General features: G+C 42.7%; 1 protein-coding gene and 1 long non-coding RNA gene across 3 annotated transcripts; both read right to left on the bottom strand.

The window, feature by feature from the left end:
• Positions 1-10,691: 10,691 nt before the first annotated feature.
• Positions 10,692-16,103, bottom strand: LOC147450351 (uncharacterized). Of its 2 annotated transcripts, XM_086519591.1 has the most exons (3): positions 13,353-16,103; positions 12,400-13,247; positions 10,692-12,238 (listed from the first exon to the last, which is right to left on the bottom strand). In XM_086519591.1, exons 1-3 carry the CDS (start codon positions 15,383-15,385, stop codon positions 10,959-10,961), a joined length of 4,161 nt encoding a protein of 1,386 aa, XP_086375717.1. In that variant the 5' UTR covers positions 15,386-16,103; the 3' UTR covers positions 10,692-10,958. The 2 variants fall into 2 exon arrangements, with proteins under 2 accessions (XP_086375717.1, XP_086375716.1); XM_086519590.1 differs by having other exon boundaries at positions 10,695-12,238; positions 12,400-16,097.
• An 87-nt stretch (positions 16,104-16,190) lies between these two features.
• On the bottom strand, positions 16,191-19,730 carry LOC147450350 (uncharacterized). Its single transcript, XR_015189107.1, has 3 exons — positions 19,578-19,730; positions 19,178-19,511; positions 16,191-17,771 (listed from the first exon to the last, which is right to left on the bottom strand). It is a non-coding gene; the product is annotated as an uncharacterized LOC147450350 (long non-coding RNA).
• Between the last annotated feature and the right edge of the window lie 2,374 nt (positions 19,731-22,104).

The raw sequence follows: 22,104 nt of genomic DNA, 5'->3' as shown, positions 1-22,104 counted from the left end.
ATCAAAAGGTGTATTTTGCAAAAGAAAGCCCTAAATCCGCAACAAGCAGGGGTTACCTTCCCCTTATTTTCTTAGTATTGACCTCTGTACTAGCAGACATCACTTAACTTTTCTTTTGGTCACGACCAAGTGAATAGGGCACTTCGGACTAAGTGACCTTACCTATTCGCTTGGTACTGACCAACTACAGCAAATTAAAGCGCACGGGACCGAAATCAAAAGGCGTATTTGGCAAGGAAAATCCTAAATCCGCAACAAGCAGGGGTTACCTTCCCCTTATTTGCTTAGTATTGACCTCTGTACTAGCAGACATCACTTAACTTTTCTTTTGGTCAGTACCAAGCGAATAGGGCTCTTCGGACTAAGTGAACTTACCTTATTCGCTTGGTACTGACCAACTACACAAAATACAAGTGCGCAGAAGGGTAGTAAGTAGCATACCTCTTCACTGTGTGTAGAGTTTTGCGTCACTGAAGCACTGCAGAACAAGAGTAAGAGAAGGAGGATGCGCGAGAGCAAGAGGTGATGGAGTTTTCTTACCGCGTAGCATCGATGGGGGTAGAGTTAATTAGAATGATGCACAGTAGAGGACGCGAAAAGAGGCAGAATAGTTGAAACTTGAGATGTTTGCTGGGGGTAATGCCTCAACTTAGAATGCTTACCTAGGGGAGGGTGATAACTTCACTTATGCGCGAGATTGCAGTTGGGAAATCGTACTGCATGGGAATCTAAGACCATTTAATATTGGTTGTCCTTGAGAGCGCAGCCCACATGCCTTTTTGAGTGACGGTTAAGGGACAGACGCCAATCTCCCTTGCAGTCGCCATCTCCATCTCCATCTCGCACCTTCTGCTTGGCCAGCTCTCGTGCCTTTGCCTTTTCTGCGCCCTTCCCCTTGGCCAGCTCTCGTGATCCTACATTTAGAGTCAGACGCCGATCGCCCTTGCATTCACCATCGCCTTTGCCTTTTCTGCGCCTTTCCCCTTGGCTAGCTCTCGTGATCCTACGTTTAGAGTCAGACACCGATCACCCTTGCATTCACCATCGCCTTTGCATTTTTTGCGCTCTTCCCCTTGCCCAGATCTTGTGATCCTGCGTTGAGTGACCTCCACTGGGTCGAGTCCTTTGCTGCCGCGTCGCCATCGCCATCGCCCCCCTACTGGTTCTTGCTGTCGGTGGCCTGCGACATCACCATCCAACTCGGCGCCATTGGATATTGCAGAGACAGGTTCTTTCTCCCTGCCTCTCCCCTTCCTGTGTGCGCACCGAAGCCACCGCGTTAGGGTAAAAACGCATGCATGGTTGGAATAATTACTCCTTATGTGAACTATAAATCTATCACTGTCATGTAGCACTCGTGTGTAGCTACCCCTCTTGTAAATTATTTTTTGCTCTTCTAATTTATTCACTCGCGCTTATGGTAAAAAAAAAAAACATAATATGCTCTGTTCTTATCCACCTATTCCGAATGCCACAAGAAAGAACCAAGCGAATAGGAGACCCTTCGGAGATTCTTGGGGGCCCTACTTGCTTGGTACTGACTCAACTAAAGTCACCACTTATGACATTAGCGCACGGGACATAACCAAGCGAATAGAGTTCTTCGGAAATTCTTGGGAGCCCTACTCGCTTGGTTCTGACTCAACTAACGTCAACTCTTATGACTTTAGCACACGGGACAGAACCAAACGAAGAGGGTCCTTCGGAAATTCTTGGGGACCCTACTCGCTTGGTTCTAACTCAACTAATGTCACCTCTTATGACATGAGCACACGGGGTCGAACCAGGCAAAATTTGACATTGAGGGGTACTCGAGGCCCAACATTTGCTTTGTTATGACACCAAATAGTTTTGGCTTGATTTTTCTTTTAGTCATGGGGATCATAGTCCTGGAGACAGACGTGAGCGAGGATACATGTGAAGAAAAACTATTCACATTCTTATATAACGCCCGAGCTCATCACCGTGCACCAGAACTATCAGGAATGTTCAATGCAGAGTTTTCTATACAGAGGATTATAGATTGCTCCTTTGAGTACCTACAAAACCATTTGCAACAGTATGAGGTAGTCACTTGTGACAATTCCATGACAGTTGATGGCATGAGATATGTGCACCCTGCCGACCTTGACCCTGACAAGAGTGCTTCAAGGAGACTGAATCGTTGTCTTGAAAAGTGTCCCTCCAATGCACTGCTTGTACAAGACAGGTGTATGAAGCACTTAAAAAAATGCGCTTATTGGAATTCTACCATGGGTTTGTTTGTTACTTATACTTACAGACGGATGGCGATTCAGAGACTTCGCAGTCAACAACTTTCGGTAGTTGTCCATTGGCGTCGGAGGAAGAGGTAGAGGATGTGGAGGTGCAATTCAATCCAGAAGAAGAGCGAGAAGAGTAACTAAAGGAAACCTTTGATGTGGGCTTAACTCTTGTTTCTCTTGCAGATGCAACAATAGGCTGCAAGCAAGAAAGCCCAAGTATGGAAGCGACTTTGCCTCTCAATTGTGCTCCCAGCTTTGCTATGGCGGGCGACACCCACTATATTCTACTCAGAGATATCATGCATGAGCTCAATATACGGGAGGACTACTGCCTAGCGGCAATTGCAAATTTTTGTGAGGCAGACATGGGGTTTGTGGACGATGATGCAGTGGACCAATATATTATTGCTGACACAGCTGTCCGTGACTCACAGTTCACTTCAGGGTCACAACTGATTAAAGATACGTTCAATGAGGGAAGTCCGGAGAGGCCGATTTTCCAACAGATGAGCACTTTGAATTGACAACAAAACAACTCGGCTTGGAAAACATGGGTAGACACGTGGCACCAGAAGATCATGTAATGAATAGTCAGTCTATTCACTTATGGGGGAGGTCGATGCTGGAAATGGACGAGAATCAGATGGTAACTTTTGTCGAGCATTCATATAGTATTAGAGATGGCTGAGTGATAAAATATCATGAACATTTTTTTTTGCTGCCAGGTGCTAGTGTATGACGATAGTTTCCTTAGAAGAGCGGGAGGCTCACACCAAGGGCTTTTCACTGGAGTCCAAGGCAAGGATGCAGCATTGTCTCACTACATCGGGCATTTCAACCACAAAAAGGTTTGTAGAAACAATTCAAGTACTTGACAATTGTACTCCTCTCACTTATAGCTAATAAATTGATTGCAATTATTATGTAGATCATAATATACCACAAGGAATATTCCGATGACAATGCAAAGTTCCCTCTGTTTGCAATGAAAGCTATTACAAGATTGTGTGGTGGGCACCCCCTCCCACTAAACGCAGAAAGAGTAATTCTGATTGAAAAACAGTTTGCTCTACGTGTATTTGGCATTGGGTATGGGTGCCAGGCACTTAGAGCCCCATATTTCATGTCCTACATAGCTCAGGCTCTGGCTGCAGGGGTTGAGACCCGGAAAGCTTAGATCCATACAATAAGCGGCTGTTTTTGAGGGAAAGAAGACGCATGATTCCCGTAGGGATGCTGCCATCAACAGAGGAACGAGCTCGTCTACAGAGATTGCGCATCGAAGAGGTACAAAGTGAGGAGGAAGGAGGTGCATCGAAGAGGGTAAAAACGACGGGCTCAAGTCCATCTTCTCCCGCTCCTGACTCGTGACCGGCGCCACCTCGCATGGCGCTCGGCCGCATTTGATTCTCCCCAAGCCATCTGTTTCTTCTCTTTGTGGATGTGTTGTAAAGACCGTGTAATTTCTGAACTCTTAAGAAGTTCCTTCTGCCTTGCTCTATGAATTAGTCGTCTATAAGTCCATTGGTGTAACTCTAATAGGCTATTGGCCTTTTCTTTTCCTCCCCCATGCCGAGTGTGCTTAAAATAACCTGTTCTTGCCATGTAGTGGGTTTTTTCCATGCCTTGTGTGGACCATATTGATAGTGAGCCGTATGTCTTTGCAAAATATGGACCATGGTTGAACAGTATGTGTTGCATTGAAATAAAACAAAATGGTCAGTTGAGTACAATTTAAAATTTTGTTTTGTATACGTAGAATGCCAACCTACCATGTAATGTGTGATATGTTGCCCACCCCACCCTGTAAGGTAAGCCTTTTTCCAATCCATCAAGGATGCTTGAAATGATGTGAGCTTACTTTGGTCCCAAGAATGTTGCTCAAGGTAGTGGAAAATTTTATCTAGTGATTTCCACACGTTCACTTTGTGATTCTGGATTGCCCCACCACCAGCATTGTCTTTAACCACTTTATGTAACTGTTTTCATTTGTTGAACAGGATTCTCCTTTCTTCTCTATCTGAATCTTTAAGGCTAAACCCAAGAAACCTTCTTGCCTTCACTCCGCCTATCGATGCTTTCCTTGGTACCTTGTACCGACTTTGAGACATCTTAGGGTCCTCTTCGATTTTGACATTGCCTCCATGCAAACCAATGTCTGAGAGCACTCCCTCTAATGCTTTGATCACTCTTTTCGACTCACTCTCTGGCTTTAATGTCCATGCAAAACATATGTACAAATGAACCACCTTTTCAATTATTCAACAGAGTGCATGAAGTGTACATACGTGAACTCTACTCAGAGTAATATCAAGCACTGGTTTAAAAGTTTTATCTTGAAGATGTCTATTGGGAGCTCTAATCCATTGCACACTCTCAAGTGATTGTGCATCAACCATGCAATATAAGCATGGATTTGCCACACCTGCTCCGTGTGTTATGTTGTACATACACTTAAGAGTCTTTAAGTCACCTGCCATGTGCCATTCCACTGTGTAGTCGCCAAATCCTTCCACTGAAAGAACGGCTCCGTTTCTTTGTTCACTGATGATAGAAGGAATTTGGGTTTGACTAAAAACCCAATCGAGGATTTCAAAATTTTCCTTATCAACCTACAGTGAAAAGTGAAAACACAAAATCAACAACCAAATAATCAATATTTTTGTTATCAGAGATTGACCGAAGTATACCTGAAATGATCCTAGAGATAGAATGTTGTTTTCTGATTGCACACTGAAGTATCGTGGATCCTCTTTCATTATTGATGGATCCAGAGATCTGTTCATGAGGGTAATGGTGACTCTCTCCAACTTCTTGTTCTTCAGGACCTCGCACTCGTCGAGCTTCAAAACAAACTTGAGAACCCCACCGCACTCGTCTCGACTGATGTCAAAGAAGTGAACTGCATACCTTTGCAATGCTTCAAGATCAACGAAGAGGTTGTTGTGCTCGTTAAACTGTACCTCTCTGCTGCCCTTGCCTAAGAACGTTGCTTCAATATGGAATGGTGACCCAAGTTTCTCAAACACCTCATCGTTTACGTGCCGGCGAGCAGCCTTTACATGTGATGGCTTTGGCAGCAATGATCCTCTCTGTAGTTTATTTTGAGATTTTTTAGCTAATGCTTTGAAGAGTGCCCTGTATCCCATCTGCGAGATGCCACTCTCATCAAGTATTGCTTGTACTTCCATTGGTTCCAGCTGATTCTCGTTCATGAAGGAGGTAAGTAGCCTCCCTTTCAACTTACGAAATTTTTTCCGAGTTATCATCTCTTCAACTACTTCTTTTGGAACTAGACGGCTGTAATGCACTCCGGCATTCAAGCCTGCACCGTTCGAGTTTGGATGTAGTAAAGACCTGCCAAAAAAGCACAATGCGTTATGATCATGTATAGGAAAGTAAGTGTATCCACTTCTTAATGAAGCACATTGAAGAAACAAACTTCGAGTTACCTTAAAGCTCGTATTCGTTTTTTCAGGCCACCACTACCAACCTTCATGTTCTCAAGGTTGCACAGATCTCGTTTTCTTTTCCAACTACCAAGCACGGTGTCTTTCTCTCGCAAACTTGTGATCTTCTTCTCAAGGCCTTGGATTGTCTCTTTGTTTGATGAAATCTTTTGAGAGAATGCTTCATTAAGTTTCTTTAGCTGCATGTTCTACATTGCCAGGAAGTTTCTTTGCCTTTCCGCATTCAATCCTCTCATTTCCAAATGTTCGGTGTATCCCAATAGCCCATCCTTGCCATCGCCTGTGAAATGTAAGAGGTTAGTGATATTAGCAAAGGGAGGTGGTGCATTTGTCATAGGATCCTTTGGATAAATAGACCCATCGGTCCACAAATCCAAATGATGTTCCTTGTTTGTCCTTCTAAGTTCTTTCTCCCGTTGAGATAAGAAAGACTCCCTCCTATGTTTCTGCAACGGTGCGTACTCTTGCAATACATCAACATGAAGATGATGTGTGTTCTTTCTTTGGGTAAGTGTTAAAGATGAAGGGGCCGAGGATTGTAAGTTCAAATTAGTGTTTTCATCAGGAAAAGATGCGTTCTCCATTCCTAGAGTTGATAGAGAAGAAGAGGGAGAAATATCTCAGGTTTTGGGAGGGAAAGCCATATTCACAAGTTTAGAGTTGATAGAGTTCGTGTGGCTTATGTTTCTGGAGGAAACGCTTGTAAGTTGGCATTTCAAATCATTAGTCATACGGTTAGTTGGATTCCTGACAAGAGAACGAAGGATAAGAATGATAAAGACGGCGGCTACCTATCAAAGAATGTCATTTTGGCTTTTTGTTGTGCAGAAAAGTATCACATAAAATGCACAAGTTAACATTTTCATTTTCTCTCTCTAAGCCAGCGTGGCACTTCTTACAGGGCCCAAAAGTGAGTCCAACTTTCTCCTAATGTGGGTGTTCTTCCCCCTCGATGTCCTCAAATACTATGATACAGGTGATAAGTATTTTGGCAATTTAGACTAGCATCTAGCAAGTGAAATCAAGGATATCTCTCATTGGTGTGACTATCCCTTCTAATGTATTCATCATATATCTTTTTGATGGTGGAAATATATTTGCTAGTTTGGATAGGACACGGTAGTTCAACATTGACGGCCTTCTACTTTGCCAATTGTAGAAGCTATCCTAGGATAGCCTTCTATTGATGGGACAGAATGTAGGGTCAATCGTGAGATTATGTGGTGCATTTTTGTAGAGGTCTCATCCTGTGTTTGGTTTTCAAACCATATCTTTTTCCATAAGGGTTGATTTTCTAGAATTGTGAGTACGTGATCCACTATCACATGCACGTCTTTGTAATCACCCTTTTTTATTTGGCTCGAACGTGGGCAATAACTTCTTCTTCCACATGAGGGCTTCTTGATTCATGAGGGGTAAGGGAATCATGTCTTGTCCATAGGTCTTTACCACCTCATATAGGTGTGATCATCAAGAGGGATGCTGATTCCAGAACCTTGAGTTCATATTTCATAAATTCCAGTGAGAGGAATCTTGCACTTCTAAGATCCACCTTTTGATTTCATCCCTAGAATCTATTGTGTCTTTTGTGTCTTTAAACTCAAGTAGAAGTGTTTGATAGCTATATTGGGGGTAGGTCTACCCATGTGCTCCATATCTTGTGCCAACAATGCCTCTTATCCGATTCAGGGGGTTGGAAAGATTGTGCTTACTGTTGCAAATGGCAGTTCTTTCCACTTGTTGATATAGTTTATGTACCTCGGATTAAGAAGAATATTTTGTCTGTATCCACACTGCTAGACTTGGACTTGTAGTCAAATTTGTGGATGATAGATGTACAGATCATGATCTCAATTTTGGTGATTAAATTGTTGCATTTGGCCTTTTGTGTTGTGGGCTATATAAGCTCACTTTATATGACAAGTGTGAACAAAATTTTGCAAATGCAGTTGCATATTCAAGGGCTATTTTAGATGCAAAAATTTGGCATACAAGTTTTGAACATCTGAATTCTGCCAGTTTGCTGCATTTGCAGAAGTCTCATATGGTTGCTTCTTTGCCGCCTCTTGAAGCACCTATCAAACATGTTTGTGAAGGCTGTATTTTGGGTAAAATGCAACATTCTAAGTTTCCAAAGGATGGTTCAATTAGAGCCACAGGCAGGTTGCAGCTTGTGCATAGTGATGTTTGTGGACCCATGCAAACTCCGTCCTTGGGCAATTACGTGTACTTCGTGACTTTCATTTATGATTACTCCAGGCATGCATGGGTATTTCCTCTTAAAGCAAAGTTCGAAGTTTTTATGTGCTTCAAACAATTTCTGGCTATGGCTGAAAATGTATCGAAATATACTATGGGCACCCTCTGGGGGGAGTATATGTCTCATGAATTTAATGCATTTCTGGCTAGTCATGGGATAAAACACCAATGTACAATGTCGTATATGCCTCAGCAAAATGGTGTTTCTGAGAGTAAAACAGGTCTCTTACGGAAATGGCAAGATGTATGGTCAAGAGTCAAGACTTACCACATTCATTTTGGCTCGAGGCTATCATGTGTGCCACTCGGTGATGAATCCAGCCTTTAGAAGTGCATTTATCTCTTCTTTCATTTTTTGTTGTATAGTAAGGATTCATTCTATACCTTTGCATTCTTACTGGCATGGCAACCATGTTGAGTGGAATCTTGTGTTGAAAAGCCCTTGGATCAATGCCCTTCACTTCAGTGTGATCCCAAGCAATCACATCCTTAAAATCCATGAAGGGTATTGAGAGTGCTCTTTTAAAATGATTTGGTAGTTGTTTGTTCACTCATACTATCGTCTTTTTGTTAGTCCCCACCTTTATTTCCCCCACCTTGTCCCAAGTCACCTCATGGTTGACCTCATTTAGCACTTGCTTCCTGTCCTATTCGTCATGCCTGAAGTGTGCTGGGAACATCCCCTATTGTGCTACCAACTTGAGATCAACAGTCACTAGTTTAAATCTAAAGTAACCATGACCACTGACCTCCAGTTGTTTCCACAGCTCCTGGGTTTTTGAGATGAATTAATCACCTAGCCTGATGCTCTTTGGAACACTAGTGGATAATGTTGACACAGTAAACTTTTTGCTGTTCATTTTTATCAGTAATGATCTATGACAATGCCCTAGTTATGTATTTCTCTTGCCGCTTTGAGCCATGGTCTTTAAGAATATGTCATATGTGTCCCCCACTTTCAATATCAAGAATGAGGTTTCAAGCTTTAGATTAGCCACCCCAATTGGCACATTCTCCACTATTCCTAGGGGTTTTGATATGGGTTGGTCTGCCAACCTTATCATGAATGGAGTTGGTTTACATTTTATGCCAAGGTGTTGTTGAACCCTTTTTGACATGATGTTCATGCCAACACCCCCATCCAAAGTTGCTAGTATCCAGTGGCTTCCAATGCTTCTTGATTTGCATTCTACTAGCTCAACCGGAACTTGGTTATCCCAGATTCCAATCTTTTTAATTCGTTAGCTGTTTTTAAACCTTTTTTTCTAACAATTCTTAAAGTTTCGACACGGCTTAAACTAGTTCATATATTTTTAATCCCCTTTTAATGAGGTTTCGTTGAGGAACTAGGCACTGAGACTTTTGTGCCCTAATGGTGAAGATAGTTATCTAGCCAGGTCCTTGATCTCTTTCACCAATTGCATAATGATGGTCTTCTTTTGTTTGATCTTTCCTAGCTGGCCGAGCACTCTTCCTTGGATCTTTCTTCTTTGAATCGTTGAGAAAATGACTTGGACATGGATTTCTATGTTGGTAATTATTTTGGTGGGTAGTTGAAGTACCGTGTTTGGGTTGTCCCTCTCAGTGTTTGTGGAAAGCATACTCTCCTGTCTGATTTGGGTAGTTCTTTGAGATTTATCCTACTCTCAAAATCATGGATATATAAGTATGGGTCTCGTTCTTTCTTCCCTTTATATTCAGGCATTTTCAGCTTGAGGTCTTTAGCCGTCTGTCGAGCCACATTTCCTTCTCGAGCATCTTGTTGCCCCTCTGATTGTTGTTCATCTACTTGCCGCTCTAGTTATGGTTCAACGTTTTTCTCTCTTACTTTGTATTCAAAGTAACCTTCCTGATCATACATTACCCTATCGGATTCTATAATTTCTGTTTTTTTCCTTGGTCTAGCCGCTTTTCTTTTTTATTGTGCATTACTTGGACTTGCTCTCTCATCTATGTTGTCCTCCGTGGTGATACTCCTTTCTCAAAGCTTCCCCAGTATGATCGCCAATGTTACACCTCGAGCATACTCCTACCCCTAACTATCATTGAATGATAGGGTTAGTCAACTCTGGCTATAGTCCATAATTATGCTAGAACCAAAAACATACAGCAAAATATTTCGATAGATGTACAACTGGAAACATACACCTCACACGCTCATTCACATTCATAAGAAATAACTATGTGCAAGATAAAGACGTGAACCAGACCATGGATTACAAATTAGTCTACCAATTACACTGGTGCTCGAGGCAACCAACTACGTACACACCCAAAAGAAAAAATCCCCTACATTCGAGTATCAGCTTCCTTTTATCCTCACCCGCAATATCCGTTGTGCTTATCGAATCTTGCTTCTTGATTCTAACTACCTGCAGGCGTTGATTATCTCTAACACACAAATATTCTTGTAATGAGCATAAATGCTCTTTGCCATTTCATGCTTTTGGTTGCTCATCTGCTTCGCAACTTTGTTAAAAGTTTTGAGAGAGAGAGAGAGAGAGAGAGAGAGAGAGAGAGGATGGAACTCAACTCGACTAATACATATAGCATGTACAAGAAAGATCTGCAAAGTGCATGGTTGAGAGGATAAGTACTCTAATTAAGAGAACATCAACATAGAGAAAGAGCACCAACAAATGAGGAAGCACACAATAGACCTTGATTGAATTAGATGTATCACCACTCTTCAATTTCCATAATCATGAATTGATTAAGCAAAGAAGCCTATTGCTGAACTTTGAAATAGGAAATTAACTCTTCAAAACTTAAGTCACACATAAAATTGCTATGCTTAATCAAACATTCAAGGAGCAACCTTTGCATATGTTATGACATTGCTCCCTCTAGGTAGGCATGTTCGCATAATTTCCACCACTTTAAAGCATACACATGTATCCTCATAATGAGCATACATGTTTGTAAGGAATATGTTATTCAATACAAGGGGTTTTTTTTTTTAAAGTTAGCATTGACTAAAACATCTCTCACATAGCCAAGCTTGTTTCTTGAGCTTCAAGCCAAATGTCCTCAACATAAAATGTTCAATCCTTTCTCCTTCCCTTTTTTTCTCCACCATTGCAAAGATTTCATTGATCTCAAACTCGTTGGGTTGTTTCGCATTACATGCAAGCTTAGGTGTGAGAACAGAATTCAATGTATCTGTGATCTTGTCCTTGAAGAAGTCTAATGTAAAATCAAATAAGTCTCCAGCACCCAATGCCTTCCCTGTGATTTTCATTGTGAAATAAATCCCTGTGAGTGCAGGAATTATAATATGAGAATACTTTGTAAACCAACCATGTGCTAGCTCTAGCACAAGCCCATCTCTACCATCCATTTGATGAATGCCTTTTGAAGACTCACAACAATAGTACAACTTCACTTGTGTTGCCACTACCAAGTAGTGTTTTGCTATCTTGTTGTTCATATTAGTGAAGTATGGGTACCGAGGGCAAGAAACATTAAGCTTGTCCAACATCTTTGAACAATGAGCTAAAACTTTTTGTCCATATAAATCCATAGCTTCTTGTGTGTGCCTTGCAATAGCTTTCAAGTCATTGATGCCAGCCGCGATGCCTACCAGTTGATGATCAATACTTTGGAGTTGGTGAATCATGTACATAAGAATCTTCATGAGCTCTGGATTGATTGTTGTTGAAGCTAGATTGTTGTGTCCTTGAAAAAAGTCCTCCCATGACTCTACTTTTGCGGTGCTATAAATCGAGACTACTGCTTCGTTGTAATTGCTACTAATGCTTCTCTCCCAATTCCTCACATGGCCTTGCAATTCTCCGGGCATAAGAAGCTCAGACACTTCATTCCTTATGTGCATGTCCCATGTATGACTGTAGCCCAAACCTTTCTCCAATGCCTCTTTGTAGATCACTTCCAATGGCACAGCAGTTGTTGCTACATCTTGTATAATGTTCTCCTGCACTCTGGACTTGATGTATGTGGGGTTGAGAACGTACTCAACAAGTTTGAGAGATGATTGACATTCTTCAGCCACATAGTTTTTAATCTTGTTCACCATCTCTTCGGCAAGCAAGCACTTCTTGCTTTCCTCAAGCGTCATCACCATAATATCCACCCATTGCCTATCAACCCAATGGTTTGTGTCGCCTCCAACTCTGACAACGACACAAACACTATTCTCCTCGAAGCATACCCAGCCCTTTCCAAGTTTAAAGCTTGGGTTCTTGCACAACTGTTTGAGGCTCACCTGAATCACGTTGAACACACCTGCAAACTTTCATCAATTAGCTGCATTATAAGCTGTAGAAACATAAAAGCACACTTGAAAGTTTTTTATGTTTTGAAACCTCTTTAAGCCATTATGCGTGCTTTGATATCAGCTGGCAACATTGGTCTCAACTAATTAAGAGATGAAATAAAAATCATACCTGATGGTAGCAATGTGCATACTTGATCTTTGCACGTCATTCTCCTTCCCCAGTAAATGTATCCGTCAGATCCCCAGTCAGTTCCAGAGAACTCATTCTGCAGTAACGCGGGTACTATAACTTGTTTTGGGTGTGTTCTTGACCAAGCACCATTCCAATTGTCATCAAACGGTAGCAACACCCCCATTTTGTGCAATGCCGTTAGCACATAGCTGACTTGATTCGGAGAACACATCTTCTCAATCATGGGCACAATACGGATCATACTTACTTTGTAGTCATCTTGTTGCCTCTGGATTTGCTGTTGTTTGTGCTTTCGTTTATTCCACGACCAATCGTCATCTCTGCAAACCTGTATAAAGATACCTACCAACTCTTGCACAAACCATTGCATGTCCAAAGTTGCACTGTTGACCAAAATCGAATCATTCTTGTAGTCCACACCAAAGTAGAGGGACTCCCCCATGTCGTGCATACACGCCATTGTGAACTTCACAGCACTAATCCTTGCAGCTTTGTTGTCATCATTACCTAATAGCACCGTCTCTGTGAGCTCCTCTATGGTTACGACCCTTTTCTTCTGAGGGTTGCGCTCATGGAAGCGCCATAATCCGTTATTGCTTTTGTCTAATCTGATTGAATCTCGAACCTTTTTGCACAAGGAAGGGACTAGTGGATGATTTGCCAGGACATCTTCCAAGGCAACCCCCACTGCATGCTTGATCTGCTTCAAACTAGCTACTTGTAGTGCTACCACTTCAAAGCACATGTTGCCACCTCCATCCTTATGGATGTCAAGTAGGTTTGTGTATTGGCCTGCAAGGTCGTTGATGTGTTCTACACACGTCCTGTTCAAGTGTCCATTCGAACCATGGTAGTTAAGGGCAATGAAGACTTTAGGCTTCCTTTTTGAAGCCAAGATCTTGTGGGAAGAAATGAATCGTAACCAGTACCTGACATCCTGCTCCATGTTGGAGTTGTCACCTGCGTCAGGTAAGACTTTGCAGACGACCAAGAAGAGGTTGGTCTCGCTGCCCTTGACAAAATAATGGTGGAAAGCATGGAACTCCTCTTGGCCAGCGATGTCACAGATTACCGCCTGCTTTCCGTTGTAGTCCAAGACTCCCTGCATGGCAATGCCCTGCGTGGTGGAGTGCCTCTGGAAGGCGGCTGGAAGCGTGAATCTGCGGTTGAAGTTTCTTGCCATGGTGGTCTTACCGACCCCGCTGTGGCCGCAGATGAAAAGCTTTGCTGAAGTAGCCGCTACGAAGGGTGGCTGAGTGCTGGCAAGGAACAAGGCGTTCCGCTGGACAATGTGCTCGCACCTTTGGGCCACATTCAGTGCCCGGTCATTGAAACGTCCAGTAGTTAGTCGCAGGGACCTGAGCCGGCTCTGGTAGTTCTTCTGCAAGGCAGTGATCAACAATTCTGCATCACTGCCTTTCAACTCCTGCTCGCACTCAAAGCTCTCAAGTTGACAATGTGCACTCCCTAGAAAATTAGCAAGAGAGGACGCGTTGACGTATTTCGCGTTGAGATGGGTAACTTTGCTATGCTGGAGTGCCTCTACAGACTCCATGGACAGGCCAATTGGCTCTATTTTAAGATACCGAACCTTGGAGCTTGCTGCTCGGAGCAGCCCTGGCAACCCATCAGCGTCAACAGTGAAGCCAAAATACCTATCGCCAGCAATTACAAGGGCCTCCAGCTGCTTGCAGCAGGTGGGGCTTCCCATTGCTTCCCATGGAATGAATCTAGAATTAAAAAGACGAAGCATGCGCAGACGGTTCTTCTCATTTCTCAGAGCATGATCTCCAAACACTTGGGATTGTCTTCGGGAAAGATCGCTGAGCCCCAAGCACCAGATCTTGCAATTTGGGTGCATCAGGGCAGTGCTGAGCCTCTCCAGCTCCACATCCACATCAGAGGCGAACCTGATGTGCAGGATCTCCAAGTTGCATCCAGGACTCTCAATCACCCTGCTCAAAATCTCCTCCTCCTCTTTGCCCAGAAAAAATTCACTATCCAAATGCAGTGTCCGCAAGTGGGATTCCGACAGGGCTGCACACAGATCCCTCAAGAACGGCTCCGGAAACCGTCCTACGCCTGACCTAAGGTCGTCTATAGAAACTTGAGCTTGGACCATGCGCAGTGTGCGTAATCCAGTACAACGTCTAGATGACATTGAGAGTGCCCTTTGAAAAAAATTGATGCTTGATGTACAAGAGACAAAGCCCGAATAGGACCAGTGATAGTCAATCAGCCAAAGCTCCTCCAGCACTGGAGAGGAAAGCAGCAAGTCCAGCGCTTGTGCCATGGCCAGGCTGTGGCAAGCATCAAGGGCCGGCAGGATGCGTGCCATTATTGTTTCAGCCATCACGGGAGTGATCCCTCTCTGCACTGCCATTGCCACATACAAATTTACATACATTTCTACAAAGTGTTGCCGCCACGGCCTACTCTTCTCATCTTCTTCACCACTCCTCTCATCTTCCTCATGTCTGAAAATCTCATCATCATCCTCATCTTCTTCATGTCTGGGAATCTCATCATCATCCGCATCTTCTTCACTCTCATCATCATCTTTATCTTCGCTGTTGCGGAATATAACACGTTGGAAAACCAATGAAACAAGGGAATCATCAGCATCTCTCCGAAAACCTTCAACTAGTTTGATGAATGAGTCCACTAATCCTGCAGCCTCCACCGCATCATCATCAGCTAAGTTGCATGCTGCCACTGCCTCCCGGAGGCGGCGCTCACCCTGCCCCCAAACAGCCAAGGGATGGACAAAGACCAACTTCACAATCCTGCTTGTCACCAGTTGTTCTTTTGCTTTCTCATCCAAGCTGCTGGGGGTCGAGATTTGGATTTCCTCCCCATCTTCATAATCAGCAGCAGCAGCATGTTCAACTTCTACGTATTGCAAGAGCACAGCCTCTTTGGAGAGGAGATCAGCTGCAGTACGTAGCTCCGCCATGGCCATTGCAGCTCCTTCCCCTAAATCTCTCTCTCTCTCTCTCTCTCTCTCTCTCTCTCTCTCTTCCCGGGCTCCCCTTCCTAATGGCCTGACGGCCAGCCTGGTCCTCGTAGTGGTCAAACTGAGAGACTAGCTGGGAGTCTTTAAACAGCCATGAAATGAAGGCCCATTGAAGGACCTTTTAAGCAAAGTGAAAGGTCACACATTGGCATTAAACGAAGCACGATGTCCAGAACTATTTTAATTGACAACAAGACCCATTTTTAAATTAAAAGCAAGTGAAAATCTCAACGGTTCACATGCGAAGGTAGGCCCAGTTTTTTCAACGATTTCTGGCTAAAAATATGGTTTCGATCTACTTATTTTCAGAATTGAGAAAAATCAGTGATTGCTTTATATACACAAGAAGATTTAGAGATTTTGTCATGTAAGAAAACGGAGTCTTTTTCGGTGCTTTTCATACAATGCATAACATCATGAGCTTATGACGGAGTCTTTTTCGGTGCTTTTCATACAATGCATAACATCATGAGCTTATGCTGGAGAGGCACCTCAGACCTAGCTAGGTACGATTGGAAGCAGGGGACCACCGGCCCCGCCACTGCCTCCAATCGTGCTTAGCTAGGTCTGCGGTGCGTCGCTCGCAGAAGCTCACGATGTTGAGGTAAGTCACAATGTGGGAATTATCTTCTTGTGATAGAGGCGTTCAGGCAATGCCACGGGCCCAGTGGTCCCCTTCCTCCAATCGTATCTAGCTAAGTATGCGGTGCCTCCTCGCAGAAGCTCACGATGTTGAGGTAAGTCGCAGTGTGGGAATTATCTTCTTGTGATAGAGGCGTTCAGGCAATCCCATTCAGGGTGATTTCCTCGTTGTGGGCAACAAAAATAAAGGCGCAGGGAGCAAGGCCGGGAGAGGAAGTCATGAGCTGGGCTTTGCCATAAGCACGAGAAGTGATAAGAGAAGCTGGGGACGACAAAGGCAGTGTGCACCAACACTATCTCGTTTTCTCTCTTTGGCGAACGCTAGGCCACAGCTCTCGAGGACGAACGACTGTAGCTCTATGGAGAGGAGGGCATTGTGTGCCAAGGAAGGTGGAAGGCTCTCTCTCTCTCTCTCTCAGACACACATGGAAACGCTACAGCCACAAATAATTGGAGGATATGCTGCCATGATCAACAAGGTTGCCGTGAAACCACAAAGCTAGACAATGGGGCCATGAAAAGGCATGCAACCTCTACATAAGAGCGTAGGGTTGTCGTGAATGAGGGCACCAAGGCCGACCGCTTGGGGGGCAAGGGAGGAGAGGTGACCTTTGCACCCTACTCCTGACTCTCTTTCTCTCTTTCTCTCTCTCTCTTTTGTGGGCTTGTAGTGCTTCTCTCCATTGTGGTTTCTTTCAATTGTATGGAGACTTCCGGTCAATTGTTTGCCATCGGGGTGTGTGAGTTTTGCAAGGAGACAAGCGGGGGTAAGGTAGAGAAAAGCCAGCAAAAGAGGAGGTGAAGATAGTTGCTCAATGGCCAATTAATGCCTGCATGATATCAAGCCATGTTGTCGAGTGCATACAGGTGGAGCTGAATAAGAGAAGTGTAAGCTGTTAGAGGAGGCCGAGGGAGAATTCATGGGAATTTACCAAACTTCTATGTAGTCCCATGTTTTCTCTCTAGGCACTCCTGCTCTCAGTTTTCGTGTTTTGAGTCTTTCAATTGTTTACTTATCTTTGCAAAACTAGAGGAATGTAATTTACTCCAGAAGTTGCGCACACGTTCGATAATTAATTAATACCGCAAAAAAAATAAAAATTTAAAAAATCACTAGGTATTTTCGCTAGTTTGGATACACATATCTAGTAAAAGTTTTAACTAGGGAATAGTGATTTAACATCCATATAGTCATTTTTCTCTATATAAAGAGTGGTGCAAATTGCTACATAGAGAATTCCCTAAATTTACAAAGTAAGAATGATGTTGACTCAACTTTGCTACAACCAGCCAGTGCATGCTATATCAACAACCAAAGAATTGAATGCCCTGCTGTATCAACAACTAAAGAATTGCATGGGCCTTGGACTGGAGCTGTGAGACCAAGCATCTCAAACACTCTGCCTGCTGAAGTCTTTGTCTTGTCTGCTCTACGATCCATATCCAGGTCCAGCTTTTGATTTATCTGGTCTTCACTGTCTACAGCACTGTTATCTATCTCACTTACCCCAAAGGATAGCTCTTCTCAGCAATTGAAAGTATGACCTTTGCAAACTAAGCTAATTCTCAGCAATTGAAAGCATGGCCTTTGCAAAAGAAGCTAAATGATGCATAACTCTACAAAGAACTTCGACTCACTTGATCATTGGCAGCAACCCCTCCATGACTACCTCAGTCTACTTTAAGATGCCTGTCATAAAACATGCACACGTGTTCAATTGAGAGCAAGCCTACTTCCTTCGAGCATGTGTTTCTGACCGGACATGAAAGAGCTATAGTAAATCTCAAACAATTCATTACATGGACATACATGCAAAATCTAAGTTACTGAAACTATCAATGTAAGCATTAATCAAACCAAGTACTTGTGAAATTCAACGTGACCCACCAGGCCAAGTGCAGCTCCAGAAATCTAGCTTTCAACCATGAGGTACATTTAATAACAAGCTAGTGCCCCTACAATGAGACAAATAAGTTGCTCACAAGCTGCATACTTGTGCTTTGGGGGACTAAGGGAAACAGGAGCTTGATGCTGCTGATGCTGATGCTTGCGGGGCATACAAAAACTGTAGATAATAGAAAAGGTCCACAGTTAGATTCCTTGACAACCTTGCATGTAGGGAGATGCAGCAGGTCAAAGAGCGTTGTCACGTTATGACGTATTTTGAAGATAAACCTTTTTGTTGTGGCAATGAGAGCACCCATCTTACTGAATCGTGCAAACAAAGATGGAAATTTTGAATCGGGCACACAGTACCCTAAACCGTATTGATAGCGCTAACTCAGAGAAGTCAACTTCACAAAAGATGTGGAAAGCAACAAAAACTTAAACGAAAGCAAGAACTAAGACTCCGATGAGTCAAGAGTGCAGGTCTTCTTGTAGCTTGTTGCTGCAAAGCTCCCTCATCAGCTTCCAAGTGTTCCTCATCTTCAGCATCTCCACCTGCGCGTGTTACGTAGACCATGACGACCTTACATTATGCTGCTTGTCGGTGGAACCTACTACTGCTCCCCCATTGACACTCTTCCAAGCTCCAAATCCCCGTTAATGAGCTTGTGTCATTGCTCTCACCCACATGCACCTAAGTCATGTTGGCCTTGCACAAAGAGAGAGAGAGAGAGAGAGAGAGAGAGAGAGAGAGAGAGAGCCACCACATTGAATGATGTGAGACACCATGTCCTTTCCAAAGAGAAACACACTGTTGGTTGTAAATAGTCACTATGAACATTATTTTCGTGCAATCCTCATTATGTTACCTTCTTCTTCAGTCCAAACATGAAGTGAAGAAGAAGAAGAAGAAGAGGATTTTCAGCGTCGTAGGAAACTATCTAACGAGACCTTTTTCACACATAGCTTGACCTACGGCTACGTCATCACTACTCACGTCTATGACACTTGGGCGAGGATAACTCAGCCATTAATTTGCTAGCACTCACCAGGTAAAAGCAAATGTACAAATACAAAAAAGAGAGATAAGTAACACAAGAATGCATCACTAAGCTACACTGTTGAGCTTCCTGTAGCTTGAGCTCCCCACTTTTATTGAATTTACGACTATATATTTACTCAATCAAAAATAATAACTAAAAACATACCTTAAGGTATTCATAAACCCTTGCATGGCAATCCCTTATGACTATGGCCAAGACTGATCTCATCAACTTTGGAGGAATACAAAATCTATGCATAGATTTTAGCCTCTGCAGGCAGCTTCCAGGAGAATGCATCTTTATTGTTTCAAACGGCCCGCCTGCAATGCCTTGAAAGGCAACAACCAGCTTGGGCAGGGAAAACGGCTGCGATAGCAAGGAGTGGCATGCAAGATCAATGGCAGCTGCTTTGTGCGAGACAGAGATAATGCACAGCTTGCAAAAGGCACGACTTCGAAAGCTTGAGGTTCCACTACATTGCGCCAGTACTGAATCGATCCTACAATACAGCACATCTCTCTCTCTCTCTCTCTCTCTCTCTCTCTCTCTCTCTCTTGAAAAGTACCTCCTTCAAACCATCGTCACCCTGCTATGCCCTCTACGCTTATGAGTCTCCTGCGCCACCAGTGTCAACAATTGCAAGACCTCCATTCATGGTCGCCATAGCCACGTCTGCTAACCTGCGCATTTCACAGACTCAATTTTTCACCCTTCGTCTATTTTGGGTGGATTGCTCTGGATTTTTTAGAGTTTATTCCTTTTACTGCTGAACTCACATTTTTTCATGAGTTAGCTAGGAAAGAAATTGCATTTTCTCTTCAAATAACGAAACAATTCATCGTCAAAGCCTACATAACCACCTCAAATTCTAGTTTTAACAAATAGTTACAAAAAGAATTGTCTTTGAAGTTGCTTACTCTCCTCTCCAAGGGTGTTTTGGGAGTTTTGGAAATTTTGAAGGGCATTTCCCGAATTTTTTACTAAATATGGGGGGTATTTTGGGAATTTCCACAAATTAGAGGGGTATTTTGGTAATTTTCTCTTTAAAAAATCATCAGCTGTTGCTCAGCCTCCATGCATAAATCTAATAGACATTTTAAATCATCATCGTTGACTTTGAGGCTTTTGGGAGTCATATCCTCCTCTTGTCTTGCTTTTCAAATCTGACCTACTCTACCTCGCTTCTCAAAGTTTCGATGTTGGGGCTATATAATTCACTAGCATGTCGTTGACGAGCTTTTTGTCCAAAAAGTCGTCTCTTGGAACATGTTGATTGCAAGATATGTGCAACAGGACAAGGGTAAGACCAAGAAGCTCAGGGTTGTTTTCAATGGATGAGAAGAGAGGACATCTCTCCAAATGCAATCACCTATGCTTGCATTTTGAAGGCATGTGACACTACGCGAGACGCTGATATTAGCCAAAATATTCATGGCGATATTGTTAGTCACGGGTTGTTTAAGAAAAACGTTGTGCTTGGCACTGACTTGGTGGACATGTATGCCAAATGTGGTGTACTTTAGAAAGCACAAAACTTGCTTCAAGAGCTGCTTCTCCAGAATGTCGTCTCTTGGAGTGCATTGATTTCTAGTCAGGGGTTGTTGAAAAAGACATTGTGCTTGGAAATGCCTTGGTTCACATGGATGATAGAAATTTTAGCTCTTCAAAAGGGCATCAACAACATGAATGTAAGGTATTCAATGTTTACCGAGGTAAGGTTTCACGTGTCATGGAACATGGCTGCTTTGTGAAGCTCACGGGCTTTCATGATCAAAAGTAAGGGATTGGCATGGGTGGCAAGTTGCCACACATTATGAGCTTTCTATCCGAGATGTAGTCTCTCGGAACATGTTGATTACAGGATCTACCAAAGATTGTTCTGACAAGGACTTGACTACACTAGTTATGTCTATGACAAGGTCTCACCATTTATGTCCACTATGAGTTGCAAAGAGGGTGTTAAAGTTTATAGCATCTCAAGTGAATAGCCCAATGTGATCCCAATGTTTACTTTGGCTTTAGGTATTTATTTTACTTATTTTTCAAATCTTGGGTAAAGCAATTTGCTAAGGTGAGTATATAAGCACGCCTAGCCCCCATTGTAAGATTTAGTAAACGCTCTCTCGCTCTCTCTCTCTCTCTCTCTCTCTCTCTCTCATGCTTCTCTCCTTGGTTCATCGCTTCCACATCGTGAACTTTGACAATCATGTATCAAGACAAAGGTGGCAAAGAGGAGCTAGAAATTGAACAATGAGGATGAACAAACTTCCTTAAGAGGGCAAACAAGGCCATGTAAATCCTATGTAATCTCTAGGGTTCATCTTTGTCAAAATAACATGCCTCCATTTTTATGGCATATCTAGCTAGAAAAAAACAAGGTAGTATTTGGGTTCCCTTCTCTTCTTCTGTCATCCCCTATCTCAGAGTTTTAGGAATGTCATGTCAGAGTTCGCAAGTTTAGTTTAGGATGCTTCTTCAGGTGAAGTTAAGTTAATGCAAACCACAATAATTGTATTCAGCTAGATCACTTGAATTCAACATGTAGAGGATTTGAACCATTGTAGAGCTCATGAGGCCTAAATTGTGTGTATTTTCAAGCTATTAAGTTTAATCAAATGCATACAAATGCTTCCAATCAATAGCATTTCAAATAAACTTTTACTAGACCCAAATTGAGGAATAACCAAAAGAAGCTATGTGAGTGTGTTTTGCGTAACTATAGCCAATACATTGGTACTATATTAAGTTGAGAAAAAGGTTCTAAAATATCTACTTGCCTTGGATTCTTCTTCAAGAACATCATTATCCATAAGAACCTCTTTCACCTTACTTACAACTATCTAGATACAAAGATATATAGCTTAAGAAATACCGTTAGTCAAATATAAAAATAGCAATGAGTTGATCCATCTTGATTTTTTTTTCAAAATAATTTATTTACATAATCTAGAACCTTAGAGATGGTCCAAGAAGTACTTAAAAGGAATGTAATCACAAGAAACTAAAACAAAGTAACCACGAGAAATCAAAACATTTACCTTTCTCTCCTTGCTGGCTTTTCGTGGGCATAATGCTTCAGCATAGTCTACAAA

The sequence above is a fragment of the Adiantum capillus-veneris genome, chromosome 9 (genome assembly GCF_014529385.1).
Source record: "Adiantum capillus-veneris isolate H3 chromosome 9, ASM1452938v2, whole genome shotgun sequence".
Lineage (NCBI taxonomy): Eukaryota > Viridiplantae > Streptophyta > Polypodiopsida > Polypodiales > Pteridaceae > Adiantum > Adiantum capillus-veneris.
The sequence above is the reverse complement of the archived record's forward strand: the minus strand, read 5'-3'. Positions and strand labels throughout refer to the sequence as shown.